The sequence below is a fragment of the Falco cherrug genome, chromosome 8, assembly GCF_023634085.1.
Source record: "Falco cherrug isolate bFalChe1 chromosome 8, bFalChe1.pri, whole genome shotgun sequence".
NCBI classification, from domain to species: domain Eukaryota; kingdom Metazoa; phylum Chordata; class Aves; order Falconiformes; family Falconidae; genus Falco; species Falco cherrug.
The window spans coordinates 55,373,255-55,391,283 of NC_073704.1; the positions used below are offsets into that span (position 1 = coordinate 55,373,255).

The 18,029-nt window shown below is 45.3% G+C and overlaps 1 protein-coding gene across 6 annotated transcripts in view; it reads right to left on the reverse strand.

Moving 5' to 3' along the window:
* NSD1 (nuclear receptor binding SET domain protein 1) overlaps positions 1-18,029 on the reverse strand; it is a 66,978-nt gene that overhangs the window by 10,690 nt on the left and 38,259 nt on the right. For all 6 annotated transcript variants that reach the window (XM_055718665.1, XM_055718664.1, XM_055718662.1 and 3 more), the window contains 12 exons: positions 16,800-16,943; positions 16,281-16,404; positions 15,495-15,695; positions 13,902-14,081; positions 13,414-13,570; positions 12,912-13,117; positions 12,202-12,314; positions 9,313-9,582; positions 7,883-7,999; positions 6,349-6,490; positions 5,808-5,914; positions 2,393-2,597 (listed from right to left, as the gene is read on the reverse strand). In XM_055718665.1, the coding sequence (XP_055574640.1) occupies positions 2,393-2,597; positions 5,808-5,914; positions 6,349-6,490; positions 7,883-7,999; positions 9,313-9,582; positions 12,202-12,314; positions 12,912-13,117; positions 13,414-13,570; positions 13,902-14,081; positions 15,495-15,695; positions 16,281-16,404; positions 16,800-16,943 (1,966 nt within the window). The remainder of the gene's footprint in view (positions 1-2,392; positions 2,598-5,807; positions 5,915-6,348; positions 6,491-7,882; positions 8,000-9,312; positions 9,583-12,201; positions 12,315-12,911; positions 13,118-13,413; positions 13,571-13,901; positions 14,082-15,494; positions 15,696-16,280; positions 16,405-16,799; positions 16,944-18,029) is intronic.

The window sequence follows — 18,029 nt, forward strand, 5'->3', positions numbered from 1 at the left end:
GGAAACATTTGAAGTAAAAAGTGCTGAACCTTTCATGTTCTGCATGATACTCAAAGGAGGGGGCTATGAAAATAACAGCCTAGATGTAAGAAGAGTAAAATGGCTACAGCTGACAGAAAATAATTCTCAAAAACAGCTATTAATGTTCTTCTGGCAAACTGAGGAGGCACTTCCAATGACATCATTCACAAGTCTGTATTAGTCTGTATTTTAATTTAAATTTCTGGAAACAGAACAGCAAATACTCTTACAGAAATGGGTAGACAACAACAAAGCTGTGAGGGACTGCAAAAATACGGTTAGACAGGCTCAGAGTTTAAACTGGACAGATGCTCCTGCACCAAGAAGGTGCAATTAAATAAAGACCAGTGCAAAGCAGGTCAGCAGGAGGAAGAAATAAAACAGATATGTGAAAAAGATCAAGATGAGGACTCAAGGATGATAGGGCAAATTATGTAAGTCATATAAATATAGAAGTTATTTTTGAAAAACAAATGAAATCTCATTTCCCGCAAAATTTTCAGTGAAACACAAAATTTAATTATTCTCTTGTTGGTGTTATCAAGGCCTCAGCTGCAATACTGTTCAAATACTTTTGTTACCACAGTTTTAAAAAGGTGTAGGCAAGCGGCACACAGTCCAGAGCAGACCCAGAACAGTAGTTTTAGAAAGTAAGAGCTGCAAGAAGAGACTGTGTCTACTTAAGCCAGGAAAGGACTAAGGAGACAGTCTCCCGGTATGTAAAAAAATGGATAGCAAAGAGATAGCAATCCTTTTTTATTTTTCCAAGTCAGACTGTTAGGAGAAACTTCTTAAATGGAAAGCGGGGGAACAGGCTAAAGGCTGGATTTTCCTTTATTGGAGACTTTCAAGCATGGGACAACCTGCCAGGGTGTTACTTACAGCACCTTGTCTTGGCACAAAAAAATGGACAGAAAGGTGATATTCAGGACTCCCTCACCCTGAACGATGATGTTCATAGGAATGACCTGCACTCCCCTTGGCTTTCACATTGCTCTCTTACAGCATTTGTTCAATGAACAACCCCAAGCTCTTCTGTACAAATGCCTTATTGTCTCTATTCACTATATATACATAGTGAATATTAGGACATATATAAAAATGCCCTATATTCTATTCAATATATAGAATTCCCTATTCACACAAACACCACTATGCCTGTCAGCTATGAAATATGCTACTAGCCCTTCTACACCTTCTGCCAAATTGCAGCTAGAGGTGCTGAACACCCGTTTCTGGCTCCCTGCTGGAGCGCCGACAGAAACATTCTGTCGCAGTGACTCCTGGCAGTTACTTTCAGAGACCGCTTGATTCCATGTTTCTCAGCCTGCCTCCGATGTGTTCAGAAAATACTGTACAGAGCTGAACAGAGAATTTCTAACTATGATAATGCTTTCAGTATTAAATCAAAAGACTTACAGCCCCCTAAACAAATTAATTCAATGTCTTTGCTTCTACGACCCAAATCTATTATCTTAGCAAAAAACCTAAATTAGGTTTGAAGAGCTGTTTTACCCAAAAACTTGTTATCTAGTATTGTTTATATTCTTACCGTTTAATTCTTTAGGCACTTGATCCCGTATCAGCTTTTCTATCCTGCTGGCCTTGGCAGACATCGGGCTAACCAGCCTACTAAGACCCAAGTCAGACTTCTTCCCGTTCTGAGCACTGGTTAAACCTGAACACTCATTAAAGGGCGTAGGAATTCCTTTAGCAACCAACACAAATGGAAACAACAAAGGGGAACCAGCTTCCTTACAACTTTTAAATGCAACTTAAATCTTTCCCTGTAACAGATGTTACTTTACACCTCCTGAGCTACTAATGAACTCAAAGCTGTTTTATTACTCACACAAGGAGCCTATTTCTTTCTCTGCACCCAACTTTTTGAATATTTTCTACTTCTAATTTTTGGCCTGATTTCATCACAAACTAGGCTATGCTTTGATACTGTTCCCTTCCTTAACTATGAACTCATGGCTATTCAGCCATCTAACACATTCTTCTGTAATTCCGACTTTCCCTCAGTGCTTTTCCTCACCATTCCACTCACTCAACTGTCTTCAACTTTGGGAGAACAGTCAATCTAAGGAATCAATACTTCAACTATTGTTGGGACTGTCCCCTGCCATGCCCCAAGGATGGGGTCAGCTCACAAGAACCTCTTTCTCAGGCAAGGACCAGCTCTCCCTTCAGCAATTAATTCACTTTTTTTCAGTCACAGTGGGGTGCAAACCAGGGTTGTGTCGCGTGGGCCACGAGGTCTATTCAAGTGAGCAAGTTTTCTCTAAATTTTAAGATGCTGTGAAGTCAGTGCAAGGTGATGAGCAGCGCCTGGGACACTTCGAGCCCAGCTGTGCAGAGCACTGACCTGCAGGTCTCTTGGTCAGGTTGAGGCAGTCTGCGTGGTACACCTTGGGGCAGCCTGGCTTCTTACATGAAACTAGCTGCCCTCCATCCCCACAGCTGAAACACTCGTCCTCTCGCTCCTTCATCACCTCCGCTTGCGACCTGCGCTTCATCTGCGGCCGTCTCTTTAGCTTCTTGGACTTTTCCTCGGTGAGGCTGGGTTGACTCTGCGGGTGAGACAACGTCTGTTAATGCAGGTCTCTGCCCCTTCCATCTGTTCCCTTCCTGCTACAGTGGAGATAACTGCAAACCCTGCAAATAAAAATCCCACTGCCAGCCATACCTGAGACATATCTGAAGCATCTCTACAGTGCTTCTAAATATTTGGCAACCAATTTACTACAGCAAACAGTTCTTTTTGGTTTTGTTTTGTTGTTTTTTGTGTTTTTTTTTTTAAAAAAAAGAGCCTGGGAGCCCTGCCCCAAAGCCTGATTAAACACAGGATATGTACAGTTAGCAACAGCAGAATGAGGTGCCAGGGCCTGCCTGGAGTCACTGAGCTAGTGTCACCTCTCACGGACTCTTCAGGTCCTCAGTCAAAGCAGCTGTGTCTCCTTGCACCTATGATTCATAAGGAGTCTCTCCCAGGCCTTCCAGCACTTTTTGGTGTTCCGACTCATCTCTCCATTTTCAGTCTGAATTTATCTGTGATCAGTTTAGACCCATTTATTCTCGTGTCAATGCTGCTCTTTTCTGGTGGAAGTTTCTCTCTCTCTCTGAAGTAACCATTGGGGACACTCTCCTCCTCACAGACCACTTTCACAGTCTGCAGCCTCAATCTTCCTACTGGCTTTTCTCTGCCCCTATTGAGTTTATTTCTCCCAAACATGATTTACAGAATTATACATGCAACTTCAGATGACACCTAACAGGCCGAGCACAAGGATGCCAACACTTCTCCAAAAGAACAGGAAGTCCCTCCTGAACTCCCACCCGCATTTGCCTTTTTTTGCAGCTGTGTTGCAACAGCAGCTGAGTTCTGCGGCTGCTGAATGGCACAACAGCCCACCTCCACCACGACTGCTCATCGATGACCATTTCATGGCAGATTTTTTTCTTCTACTACCCTCAGCGTGTACTCTGGCATACTACATCTCTGACCTCCAGTCCATTCCCAGTTACACTCCCATTATTCCTTTGCAACTGCCCCATCCTCTCCCTCTCCCACATCGTAAAACCAGTTAAATTATCACGCTTTCAACAGCTGTGTTACAGGCAGTAATGAAACAACTGATCCAGAGATTGGCATCTAAATGTTTTAAGCACTCTCTTCTCTGGCCTAAGGCTTCGTCCAACGCCATCCCCCCTTCCCTGCCCCCCCTCCCTTTGCATAAGGTCTCAGACCACTCCTGATCCCCAGCGCCCATCCTCTCCAGGCTAAGCCTGGCATTGCACCAAACACCCAACTACACAAAGATGATGCTATCTGTCCCCAGTCAGTGACTTTATTAAGGCACTATCAGTTTAGTTTAGATAAACAGAAATGAGCTACATTTTATGCTATTTTTCCACGTATCTTCATGTCCTTTTTCACACAGAACATCTCCGTGTGCTGAGACAATGCCTAGGCAATTTTTGCATCCTTTATTCTGCATAAATGTGGGGCACTATTTTCATCACTCTCAAGATTAAAACCAAAACCACCAAAACATTTAAAAACATTTGTTTCCAGACCTACAATTTCAGAATTCCACAGCGGTGGTTATCCAGCTGTTCCACCACCAGGGAGTTACATCTCGATTGTTTCCTTCCCCTTCACATGTGGATATTTCTGTTTTCATTCCATCATCCCCACTGACAATGGAGAGAAGTCAGGCCTTTCTTATCATTGAAAATGCAGGCAGTGAAATCGCTCCACCTAAACTATTCCACCTATCGAAGCGCTTAGCACCTCAGCCATCTAATTACAAAGAGAACAAGAAAAACCTTTCACAGCTAATTTGAATGTCTAAACCAGGTCTATCAGCTGAGCTAAGCCATTCCCACTTGCTCACTGCAGTACAATTGACTCCCAAGCATTCTTCCACATTTCCAGTTAGAAAGGTCACTTTTAAGAGTGAACTTGTGTATAATCAGTTTTGTCTTGCTGTATCTTCAGGAAGCTTAAAAATGCATCTATTGTGGAATGAATTTGAAAAAAAGAAAACCCAAGGTACAGTTTTCTTGGGTATTGTTTCTTATCCCATCTCATCAAGATGGAATGAGTCGCCTCAGGCATCACAATGGAACATTAATGCCAACTAAAGGGCACGTTTCTCCGATTTCCATCATGGAACCTGCAATTTCAGGGCAAAAATGACAGTCAAGCCATGTATAACATAAGAGCAGCACAAAATCAATTGAACTTTAAATCACAACCCAAAAAAAGGACTAAATACATTAGACGTGTAATTCACCTCATCTGTCAACTTCTGAAGACATCAATTTGGTGTGGGTTTTTTTTATTGTAAGTTAATTTTCCTGCAGAACTAAGCTCTTTGGAGAATTCATAAAACCTTCCCTATATATTGACAGGGCTTAACAACTGTGCTGCTGGAGCTTTTAACCCTTAACTCTGGGTAAGCTGCCAGTATCCACATGCCAGGGCACAGGGATTATAGACTTGATTTGGTGAAGCTCTTGAAACAAACCAACAGCTGAGACATAGATTTAGCTGGTGACAGCTGGGAACTCGGCCAACTGCTCCTGTTATTTCCTTTTCCCAGTGAGAATCAGCTCACACAAGGAGGTAATTGAAATCAATTCCTGTTACTCAACATTACAGTTAAAAACCGAAGCTCTCAAAAGTCAGGGAATTCTAAAAGCTAGTGCTTTTTCTACTACAGATATGGCAAATTTCTTATTCCTGTCTGATCTGTAAACTCAGGTTGCTTAATTAAAAGAAGGAAAAAAAACCAGTAACTTTTCTTATTACAGCAAAGATGGTGATGTAGAAGCCTTCTGGCTCTAAAGAAATTCCAGTCTGGAGGAATGCGAGTTTGCTGGCTTTCCATGCATGCTCACAATTTACTCAGGCCTTTACTTTGGCAAATGGGCTGAGCTGTGGTTTCTTGGTTATCCGATGTTAGGTCTTTCCCATGCCTGTCCTTTGCTCCTCTAGTGCAATGGAAATTGCCATGATAATAAGCAGAAAATTCTGAAAAAAAATCTTTTATTTACTCTTTTGGTGTAAGATACAATTTCCTGTCATTATTTATAGAAACTCTTAACAACTGAGGTCTAAGATCTGCTCTCTTAGAATGAAAACTTGAATATTCAACTCATTTCAAGTGTTCTCATGGCCAGACCAAAAGCAGATTGCCCTTCCTGCAACAAGTGATACATATCTATGCAAAGAGGTGATTTTGAAAAACAAAAGCTTAAAGGAGGCATCATACCTTTGGCCGTACTCCTAGGAAGCCACTGCAGTTTGGGGCACCACATTTACAAACGGTCTTTCCATTTCCCAAACACTCCAGATTGTAGTTGAAAGTCAGCTCAGTCCCTGGCACAAGCAGATCAAAACCAAGCAAGTTGTAATGAACTATGGGGCAGAACCTTACTGCTAAAGTAAAAAGTACTTTTGAAATACAATGCCACAAGTGACTGTCACAACTACAACAATGTTACCAACTATTTATCTCCCCATAGATCTGTGTGGACTGAAAACTCAGTGCAACTCCATGTTCCTACCACATACAACAGCTAAAACGTGTTTAATTCCATTTCTTGGCCCTGTAAATCAGAACTATAATGAAATTTCATTTATAACATGGATGTACATGTTTCGTTATGTAAAATGCTGGTGTTAAGTCTCATGAATGCCTATATGAAAACAAAAATTAGGTATCTTCCCAGGGAGCTACAAACCATCCCCTTTCCTTAGACAAACACTCCCACACTTTTAACTGCAGGTACTGACAGAGTGGGGCTCCTTACCAGCTTTGATATTTACAATTGCGAAGAGCCCGACCCGAGTATCGCCATTCACACACCATTTCTGAGTCTCACAGTTTGGCTGGCAGCAATGGTTCATGAACCGAGCGTAATTGCCCTTTGGCCCAGCGTCAATGATTCGATCCTGGAATTGAGAAAAACAAAACAGAAAAACATATTTAACAAACTGTTGTCTCCTGCTCAAGCCACTGCAGCCCAGGTACCAGTATACCAAGAAAGCATTGATCAGTACTGAAAAGTATGACAGCAGAGGCATCTGGTGATGCTTGCAAAGCACCTGAGTTCCAACATGTGTTTTAGCCGAGCGTCAGTGACAGGTGATGCTGTGTTGCCTGGGCAATCAACAGACACTCAGCCAGCTTCACACACTGATGTCTGGTCGGGGCTGGCAGATCATACAGCAATACAGCCTCCTGCACAACATCATCTTCCTCTTCAAAGGCACACGGGTCCTGAACAGCCAGGGAAGTGCTGCTGCTGCTTTCTGGGAAGTTACTTCTCCCTGCGGTGTCAGTACTGGATAAACACTACACCAGCACACTTCCAAGGCAGCACTGGCGGTTCCAGACCCCAACTTCTGCTTCAAAGAAAAGTATCGGTTCCTATTCCTTGTACAGCAGTGTACAGAAGGAAAATAGGAACAGTATGTAATGTGTGAGGTACGCTTCTGTGCAGCACACTACATTTGTTAGACCATGCTGGAGAGAAGAGGGCAGCTGCAACTTAAGATTTGGTTTTATAATAATGAGGGAGATATTAACACTTGCTTTTGACCCTGCTCCTGCCGATCAGTCAGACAAGGAGAAAAAGATATGGTCAGTGTGATTTCCAGCAAGAACAGGGGACAGCCGGAAAGCAATCATATTGCTATCCTGTCCCACACTTGACGGCTTCTTCCCATGCCTGCTTTCATGGTTTCTTTCTAATTATTCTAAGGCTGAGCGACAAAGTGTGAAAAACAGCTGACAAAACTACTTACCTCTGAAAGCCAGGACCTCATACCAACAGCCTGGCCTCCAGGACTCACTGAGGAGCCTGTGGGTGTAACAAATTCCACCCCTTTACTTAGATCAGCAAGACACGGGATCTCAACTTAAATGAAGGTCTCACTGTGCCTGACACTTGTACATCTGAAGGCCAATGCCTTCTCTGGCACACATCAGTCCAGTTCTGGACTCTCCAGGGTTCAGCTGCTGGGAGGGATCCCGAGGTTGCCAAATTCACGCTGTTACGCCAAAGCAGGATCTACAATACTCGGACAACTGCCCGACCTGTTCTGAATGAACTCCAAAGTTGTTGGTTCAGACTTTCCCCCTAAATCCTAACATCCAGCCTGAAGCTCCTCTAACTGCATGTTACGTCCGTTCTTTTAGTCTCCTCTTCAATGGAAATGCAGGCCAGCTCATCAGCAACTCTTAGTACCTTTTTACTTCCTGGAGAAGACCGCTATCATGCCCTGCTTGCAATCATTTTACTTTTGTCTAGGATCCTGGCAAGAGAAATGCATTCCACATACCTTATCCAGTGTCAACATGTAGAAATTGGTGATGTCATGCTCCTGAGCATAGCGGATTCGGGCTCGGCACTCTTCTTCATCAATTAGCTCCCCAACATACTCATTAACAAATTCACCCTGCCACAGAGAAAACAACAAGCTGATACCCACCTCTGTGCTAAAACTTAACTCCTATTTCCTTTGTGGAAACCTTTTCATAAAAATCTTCTGTGCTTTGCAGCCAGTTTGACCTATAATCTTCAGTGAATCATACATCCATTTCACATGCTCAACAAATAACTTGAAATAAATTAAGCAACAACAGCTATCAGATTATTCTTCGTGCTACAGAAAGAATATTCAAGGACAGCATAAAAGCAAACCAGAAGAACAGCTCTTTGCTGCAAAGCTCAAAGCACTGTGTAACTGCATTCCAGCTGGAAACGGTACCCCTTCGAGGACCAACCACACCGAGCAGCGAGCAGCGTGATGCACCTAGGGCACCTGCTCCTGCAGTGAATCCGTGGAGTTCCCCTGCAGTGAAGTACCGCAGAGACCGTACTTCTACGGTCAAAGGGAATGCCAGCTCTGCTGCAGTGGGGCTAATATGCGCCTCCATTTAACTGAGTTTTGCAGTTTCCAGGCTGTCTGCTGAAAATGAAACATAACAGGCACGTTATGCGTGAATAGCAGAGAGATTCTTTCACCTGTGTCACAGCAGGCAGCAAAGCCTAAACAGGACGGACTCACATTTTTCCTTCTGCTATCAAGCCCTCTCCCATAGCATGGTGTCCCTAGGCCTTTTTCAGACATTCTTCTCCTACTACGCTAATTATCCTCTGTTTCACTTCTCCTCTTTTTTAGCTTTGGGGTTCTTTTTGCTTTTAACATTCTTCCTTCTTTATTCAGCACAGACGTGTGTCCACAGAATTACTATTCTCTGGATTTGAAAAAACATATATATAGAAGTGTTTTAGCTGGAGATAACCGTTTCAGCAATAATAACAGCCATCTCCAGGATATTAACCTTTTGTAAGGCCCAAGCCCTGGTTTCAGTTTCTGATACAAGATTCCCATGCTGGAAAAGCCTGGCTATTCAAGAATGGGGGGGAGGTATAATCATTGTTCCCCATCCGGAAATCCTGAGCACTGTTTTTAGGTCAGTGTTCTGGTGTACTCAAAGCTCATGATCCATACAAGCAGACAGAGCAATCATCTTTCTCACCCTGTGGGACATCAACATGCGAACAATTTTCTTGGTTAGTTGAACCAAAACATTCTTGTCAGGACTGGAAAAGCTAAATTCACCCATTTCTTTCCTAAACAGCATTCTATGGCAAGAAGTCGTCTCCAAATTAGGGAAGTTAGCCGTTACTTCAAATCTGTCAAAACCAATGTTGAGCAAGGGAGAAGTGGCAAGAGAAAATTACGCACAGCAACAGAGCATGTACCTTTCTGATGTCTGTTTTGGCTTGCAAGCCCCAGCCTCGAGCCAGTGTGCGGAAAATTTGTACCTCCGGATACTGCCGCTTGGAGAAGCACTGGTTCTGGCAGCGCTCCCCGGCAGGGCAGACCATGGGGTGGCATTCATAGAGCAACATGCGATTGATGCATTCGGAGTCCAGACCGCACGGGTTTTCATCTGTTGGTTTGCAGTTGCAACGTGGTATCTCAGACAGGTCTGCAGTGAAGATCTGCACCTTACCCACCGGCCGGTTCACCTTGAATGCACATGAAGGACATTAGCTCTTAAGAACAACACAGTTTATCCCGCTAGTCACTTCTATACTCAGTCCTTGCCTACGAGCTGACAGGTTGCAGTGCTAGTTAATTACAGCAAGGGGCTGAAGGACACAGTACAGGGAACACTATATATACAGTTAGAGGGAAGATCTAAGGAGGATGCAGGGCCCCATAGGCACTACCTGGTGCAGTGTGTCTTCTATGACCCTAAAGCGGGGAGAGGCTGCCAAATGTCCCCTTGCCAACACCACTGTGCCTACATCCAGCCCACGTGACCTCTTGTTGGGTGCACACCATACCTGTGACCGACACCAAACCGTCTTCTCTGTGAAACAACACCTTCTCCAGTCTCTTTAAGTGTCAGGTGCTTTTCTAAGGAAAAAGCTACGGGTTTTCCTTACAGCCCTGTTTTTTTGAATCTGTTACCTTCAAGCTGGTTTGTGCGCCCAGCTGTCACTATGAGAACCAGGCTGGCATTCCCATGACAGAGTACAGAGGGTCTACCTAGGCACCAGGCCACTCAACTGTCCTGCAGATGTAAATCAAAGAAAAAACAGAAAAAACAGAGTAGGCTGGGGTTGGAAGGCCCAAAAAGGACCTCAGATTTAAGCCAAGGAGCTCTCTAAAAACCACTCCAGAAGGAAGCAGAGCGTAGCACCAGGTGAAGAAGTGACTGGCATGTCTGTGGCATGAGCAAGGTCCTTTGGTTTTGGTTAAAGGCAGCAAACGCTGAAAGGCAGTCAACAGAGAATCAGGACTTTGAAGAGAGACACTGAAGAAAAGCTCCTCACTGTTCTTTGCCCAGGTGAGCAACACCATCGGCTCCCTTTCCTCTCCCAGAACACGAAAGGAGGGGATCACTTAGCAAAACTATTCCAGCCTGCACATAATTTATCTAGTTCCACCCACAGAGCAAAGCTGCCATGCTGGCAGCCTGCCTGAGGCTGCCCTAGCCCTGATCCTCCTTTTTTTGTTCAAAAGCAAACTCTGCAGAAACCCCTGATTAATCTCTTCAACACAGCCTCTCCTTCATCCTAATACTGCCTCCCACCTTCAACCTTCCTCGTCACTCTTCTGTTCTCTGCTGCTTCCCATCTCTTACTCAGGCTGTTAGTTCATCACCTCATTAAGAGTGATGAGACTCACACGATTAGGTCAGCCCACTGCCAGGCAGACAGAGGTGCCCTTGCTGGCTCTGGCACTGCCACTCCAAGCGACCACAGTGTCTGAGCACGCACACGTGTCCTGCAAGCCTTCCCTACTCTCTGAGGCACTGCTAGTACAAAACCAGCTCCAAAACAGGGCGATGCTTGGACTAGCCACAATCCTGATGTGACGAAGGATCCCAAGTGTATTTTACAGCAGCCTTTCATGTTGGTGCTCCTTGGGATGGACCCCCAGGGTGCTGATCTCCTTCGGCCAGCATGGGAGCGGACACAGCCAGCTCTGGCCATTCCACCCTGAAGTCTTCTCCAGTTCACCGTATGCTCCTGCAAACTGCTCTGCTTTCACAGAGACAAACAACTTGCATACAGACCTCAGAAGAGCTGCCATAGCTAACAACCATGGCCATTATTATTTATATTAAAAGGGTATTTCAAAGGCTCCAAACTGCTTCCAAAGTTCCTTCACGTTGCAGCCAGAGACAGGCTTAAAAATATCTATAATGAGAAACTGTGTTTCCTCCACTGAAGCAGCCTGGCCCACACTGCTGCCACAGCATTCAGTTGTGGTTTTTACACTGTACATATAGTATCTCATGCAGGATATACCTGCCTGCCTAGAAATTCTAGCCAGAAACAAAAAGTGCCAGAAATCATTTAAGCTTTCATAGTTTGCCACATGAAAAAGGGAAGGAGCAGACAGATGCAATGAAAAAAAGAACAGTCCCCGAGTCCCTGGTTTCTGATCAGTCTGGAGCCACATCTCAAGCATATGCACCCACTTGGCCCTAGCTCCCCTCTCAAGTCACCTCCATCCTGTAGAACTTCTACTGTTGCCCCAATTCTACCTCAAAACACAGCCCTAAACATGAAGCGTTCCCCAAGACTCTGCAAAAGGGCCGATATTCCAGCTCATCCATCTGCTTTAGTATTTCTGTCCAGTCACCAACTGATACAGATAAAGATATAAAACAATAGCAGAGATGAAACAAGATACTTCACGCAGCTCTGCTCCACTGCACCCTGACCATCCTCTATCTTGCAGCACCTGGGACACCCACCTTGCCATCAGTAGCATACGGTACACGAGCATACTGTACGCTAGCACTAGCTAGCATACTAGCACTCTCTCCTAAGTTCTCAAGGTGGAGAGACACTTCCTTCAGACCACAAAACTGGCAATGAACAGCACTGAGATGTCCAGAGCTGTTCCAGTAAATCAGAGTACCTCCATTACTGGTGTTCAGCTTCCATACAGCTCTGTGCATACAGGAATCCTGTGGAGGATGACTGAAGACGCCAAGAGGACGAAAGTGACTTTCAAATGCAGCAAGATGCCCAACCAGTAGAAATGTTTCTATCTACTTGTAAATCACGTGCACCGAGAGCTCAAGACTTCTGTTCTGCACCTGTCCCCCCACTACCTGCCCTCACCTTGATGTGTTTGTAGGGAGGAGGTTTCTTGTCATTCTTTTTGTCTTCCTGAAGCTGTCTTAGTTCCTTCTGTGCCTTCAACTCTTCAAATCTTACTGCAGCCTCCTGTAGAGCTAAGTGAGAGAACAGGCTGTGTTATGAGGAACTCTCTCTGCTCAGACAGAGCCGGGCTGCCAATGTCCACCCAGTGCTCCCAGTCCTACAAGCAAACCTCCCTGGCCACGTACTTCAGTGGCAGAGAAGTTCACTGTCGGGGGTGAAGAAAAGGCCAATGCAGCAGGACAGTCACAGGAGTTACGGTAAGGGGCCTGCCCATGGGTGATAAAGCATCCAAACTGTCAGCTAGCTTTGCCTGCTTTTGGGAAGAGGTGTCGGGCAGCTGCATTCACAGCTCTCAAGTGCATTTTTCTATACAGATAATGGCTTTATTAGACACATGGAAACTGACAAAGCAGCAACTCACTTGGATTTAGAGCTGCTACATCAGAGCTGGAGAAGCATTCAAGATCTGCACACCCTTCTCCCTCTCTAGGAGTCAGACCAATGAAAATTCTGAGTGCACTGGATGACAGAGAAGCAGCAGCTCATTCTATAAATTTAATTTCACTTTAGCTCTAAGACGACATTTTTCTCTGTTACAAGAATGCTACTTCTCCAAGTGGGAACGAAGAGAAAAAGAACATATACCTCCCTGGATGAAGACAAGTTACCTTTCTTGTATATGCCATCAACGCCCTTCCCCATCTTGTCTTTGCTGCTGACATCACCTTCCATGTAAGGGAACACACGGGCCTGGTGGGTCCAGAGGTAATCCTTGGAGCCAAAGAACAGCACAGGGAACTCACCGATGTCATGTTTCATCTTCTGGATGTTGACAGGAATTGTCCTAGGATGGCAAATCTCAGCTGGCCACCACCTGCAACGCAGGCAAGGACAGGTGAAACCTCTGGCTTCCCCACTTGCAACCACCTGAGAAGTATGCTACTGTATGGAGACACGGGGAAAAAGTGTGTGAGGGCTATCAGCAAGGCTGGTGGGGAGACCAGAGGCTACTGGAGGATGAAAGAACCCATTTTACCAACTGCTACATGCATGCAAAAAAGCCACAGGCTGCTGCACTGTACCCTGCAGAGAGGAGCAGCTTCTCACCTCAATCACCATGAGCACTGCATGAAGAAGACATGGGGGTAAGTCTGTTCTACCTTCACCTACCTGTATCGCCCAACTTTCACCCAGACTACTTCCTTGTAGTGTGGCTTTTTGCCTGCCTTGCAATCATTACAATACCAGCTTCCCTCTGGCATCTCAATGTTTAGACACTCACGGTGAAACGCAGCCGGGCATGACTCACAGCATAAAAGGCTGCCCCCTGCAAAGAAAAGGAGGAGGAATTTATCAGTCACTGTGCAGAAGCCCTGGACTCCACACTTCCAGACAGACACAGCTGGGAAAAGGGCATGATGCTCTTCTGCAAACCCTTTTCAAATGTTGTGCCCTACTCATGCTGCAAAAAGAACCATTCTAAGGATCCAGAAAAAGTCCTAGCCTGAAACTGGACTCAGATGGGGATGAACACGAAGACAGTTTGTTCTCTGCAGTTGTCACTGGCACATTCTGGACAGGCAAAGCTTCTGCCTGCTCTAATGACTTTCTATCAAGGCATTCCTTGGTGACAGGGGACCTAGCACAGACTGTCTCACCTTCCGAGCAGACAAAGCACCAGCTGACGTTGACGTGCTCGTGGTTGCGACAGCCCCTCCGTGCAGTGAAGTGGTTGGGGCAGATGATGCTGTTGGAGGCGAGGACCACGGACCCAGCAGCGAGGCAGAAGTCATTGGAGTGGTATGCAACTGGACACCGCACACAGCGCATCAAGCGACCTAGCACCACAAGATGTCAGGAACAGAGTGAACCTCTAAAGGAGGGTGATTTTTTTTGTTTCCTGCCAAAACTAGCCTAAGCTTAAAATGAGCAAAACAGGTGATATTTGGGAAAGGGTGATTTTTATAGACCGTCCATGACATCACTCACTAGATTCCTATTACACTGTTTAATATACATTAAAAATATATAAAATTATAAATATATTTTATATATGTTTGTATATAACACATACATTTTTATTATTTAGAAGTGAAAAACCTCCTGCATGCTGTGCAGAAAACAGTTCAAGAGTTCACAGACTGGAAATGCTTCCTATCATACACAAATAATTAGTAAATTAGCTCTGACAGTAATCGCAGAGGGTGTGTTCTGAGTGCTTAGCTGCACATAACAAAACCAATCCATGTAGCTTCTGAAAACACCGACACTTGCCTCTTCACTTCATCAAATTTTCCCCTGAAATTCTTGAACAGAGAACTCAGAATTGCCTACAGGCTTAATCTATCCAAGATTTTTGAAAGCTGTTTTCAGCTCCTCACAAGAGACTGTAATAGGGAGAAGAGGTGTGAGGAAAGGGGTAAATTTGACCACCAAGAAGCAGCAGTCAGAGGAACACAACGCTGAGGTTCAGTGGGGAAGCAGTCAGCTAGGGGCTTTAGGCCTGACTGTTGTCCTTACACCAAATATTGATATGGGGCAGGGGGGGAAAGACAACTTTAACACAGTTCCTGAGTATAAAAATAGAGCTGGTCCCATCGTCACTCATCTTAAGACACCAAAGACTTAAAGAAAGGCAGCTTCAGAACCAAACATGCAAGGCAATCACATGAAAGTTTTAAGCTTAATCATATGAGATAAAGGTCAAGGTATTGCTGCAAACAGCTCAAACAAATGTTTGCCTGAGAAGCTCAACCCAAGGGTGTCACTACTACAAGACGAGAATCTGCATTACAAAAACCCAGAGAATTTTAATAATATCATAGTTTTCACTATGCTGCTCTCTATGTTGTTGCCTTGATAGCCAGTGCTGCTAAGCAGACACCATCTGCAGCACTGCCACAGTGAAACGTAGGTAGGAAAAACATGAGGGAGTCTGTACAGCTCCAGAGACTTAATTCAAAAACCCAGAGAGGCATGTGGCATCGTTGGACGTGCAGGCGTCTAAGCATCTGGCCAGAGGAGAACATTTTAGCTGCTATGCCTGACCATCGGGAGTGCTGACAAGCAGCAGCCTCACATACTCACGCACCGACACCACCCCTCCACTCCCCTGAGAGAAGCTGCTCCTCGGCAAATGCTACAGCAAGCCCTGTGGCAAGGACGGGAACCAACAGGAAGATCTAGTGGGCTAGGTAACTGCACAGTGGACGTGAAACAAAATAACTACATCCCCTAGATGATTTCGATACCTTTAGATGCAGAGATGTTTGCTGGGTTAGCAGCATGACAAGTCATGCATATGTGCAGGGAGCATCGGAAGCCCTTGTTCTGCATGACCGTGGGCGGATACTTTTGTATGCATGCTTCGTGGTAATACTTCCCACAGAGGGGCAGCAAACACCGTTTTACATCTTCCCCGCAGCTCTTGCACACAAAGCAGGTATGGACCCCTGGAGAAAGAGCAACAGACATAACACCAGGCACATAAAAGGGCTAAATGAAGACCTGAGCTTCCACTAGGCTGCGTATTAGCAGAGCACAACCTCCCAGCCTGCTGTACCTATCCCAAAGCACAGGTCTCTGCAGCAGGCTGTTCTTGCCTGCAGTTGCCATAAAAGTACAAATCAAAAAACCCAACATTATTACAGCTGTGATTTCAGGCTGGGGAAAAATAAGACAGACAAAAATCAACAATCCCACTTAGACATTTCACCCTTTCCAGCCTACTCCAGACTCATCTGTCCCACTATCTCTCTCTCCCTATTCCTAGATACAAAATTTCTCCTTCTCTTTCCCACCAGATCCTGGACGTTCACTTCTTCACATCCCACATGCCCGAATCAACAGTAAGACCAATTAGAATCAACAGCAAGACCAATTAATTAGAAAGTCGTTATCAAACATCAAACCAATAATCAGAGGACCGAGAGCTAGTTAATAGCCCTACTGCAGGCACACTGCTCCAGCAAAAGAAGCGCCAGGTAAGCATGCAGCAAGCAACTCTTGTCCTTCTGCACTCACAAAAGCTGCCGTACCTGTGGAACACTCATTGCAGATGAATTTGCCCTTTGGCATCTCGGAGAGCCCAAGGCACTGCAGGTGGAAAGCACCACAGCACTGCGCCTCACACAGCAATAATTCCCCTGGCTTTTCGCAGATCTACAGGGAAAGAAGCACAATGTCAACTCTGAGTGAACTCCTTTCCCAACTCATCCCAGACAAACAGCAGACACCCCTGTGGAAAAACACTTGTTTTCCTTTTGTCAGTTAATGCAGGCGGTTTGTGCATCATCACTGCCATTTGCCATCCAGTGCCTGCTACCATGCATCAGCCAAAATGAATTCTGCATTGGTTACATCATCCTAACATCTGTGAACTTTAGCAGGAGGAGAAACAATCACAGAGGAAAGATTCAATTCAGAGCACAAGGGGGTTAATCTACAATAAGCACCTTGAGGCTACCTAGGGTAGTCGGGGCACCAGCATGTCCCAGAAGTTACACAAAAATGCTTTATAGTGGTACGGTTTCAAAGAGATCCTTCAAGAACATTACCTGACACACGTTCTCCTTGAGAGCTGCTCCTCCTCCACGCTCCCCCTGCATTTTTTTGGACGAAGGCACTCCATGGTCGTTCTCCGACCCCTCTTCATTACCCTCTTTGGGACTTGCAGCAGTTCCGTGAACCGATGTCTCCCCCTTTTTAAAAAAAAAAATCCAGAATCAGGGCTGTCAGTAGTTCCTCTCCTGACTTGGAAACTACAAATTCAGCCATTGAGCATGTAACAGGTTTCATAATTGGTCTGTGTGTGTTACCCACCCTGGAAAGAACATCCCCCATACAGTTTCACCAAAAGACTTACAAGAAAGGAAAGAGCTCTTAGTTTACTAGATGATTAAAAAATACACAGTACTGAACACAACTATTTCCCTGCGCATAACTCCTCGCTAAGAGTCATGGCTGAGGAAGGAAGGTATGGCCCTGCATAGAAACAAATCAGGTAGGCTGGAATAGTCTGAAGCATCCTGATGTCTGCTTGCACTGGAAATGCAAATGAAAAACTTCACATTATCTTTATTGCAACTGTCACCCAGCAAACGAGCCAGGCTTTTCCCCATGCATTTCTCGGCTTGTCATGACCCATGTTAAATACAGGCAGGTACTCAAGGCCTGTGTTAGTATGAACTAACTGGCCGACACCAAAGCGAACAGTGCAGCAGGGCATTTACACCACCACCCTGCTGGGGCCGGTGAGTCTTTCACAAGCATTTGTCCTGTACAGGTATCACAGCACTGACTGTAACATCTACTGGTGAAAGAGCATCCTGCTGAGATGGGGTTTAAATGGTAACAGTGCAACCGCACCCTCACGGGCCAAGTCAGGGGCCCTGCCATGAGGTTTCCCAAGGTGGAAGGACACCTTCCGATGTGTCCATGGAACCTGCCCAGACACTGTTAGAGGGAAGGAGAGCAGCAGATACCCTAGAGACACTTGTTTCTACAAGATAGTGCTGTCCTGGAGTTGCACGTGGCCCTCACTTTTGTCAGGACAGGCAACTAAAAGCTAAGGACGCCATCCTGCCACCACCAGGCTCTCAGGTACAGTCTAGGCAACACTTCAATAGTCTCACCAGCCCCAGATGCCACTCCAGAGTGGTTTAACCTTAAGGGCCATTAATGAATACTGCACCGAACTGATGCCCTTAGCTAAGTGCTTTGAGGAAGAACATTTAAAGACTCTGCTGTTTTTTAATATCACAGCCCACTGCAGCTGGTTGAGTGCT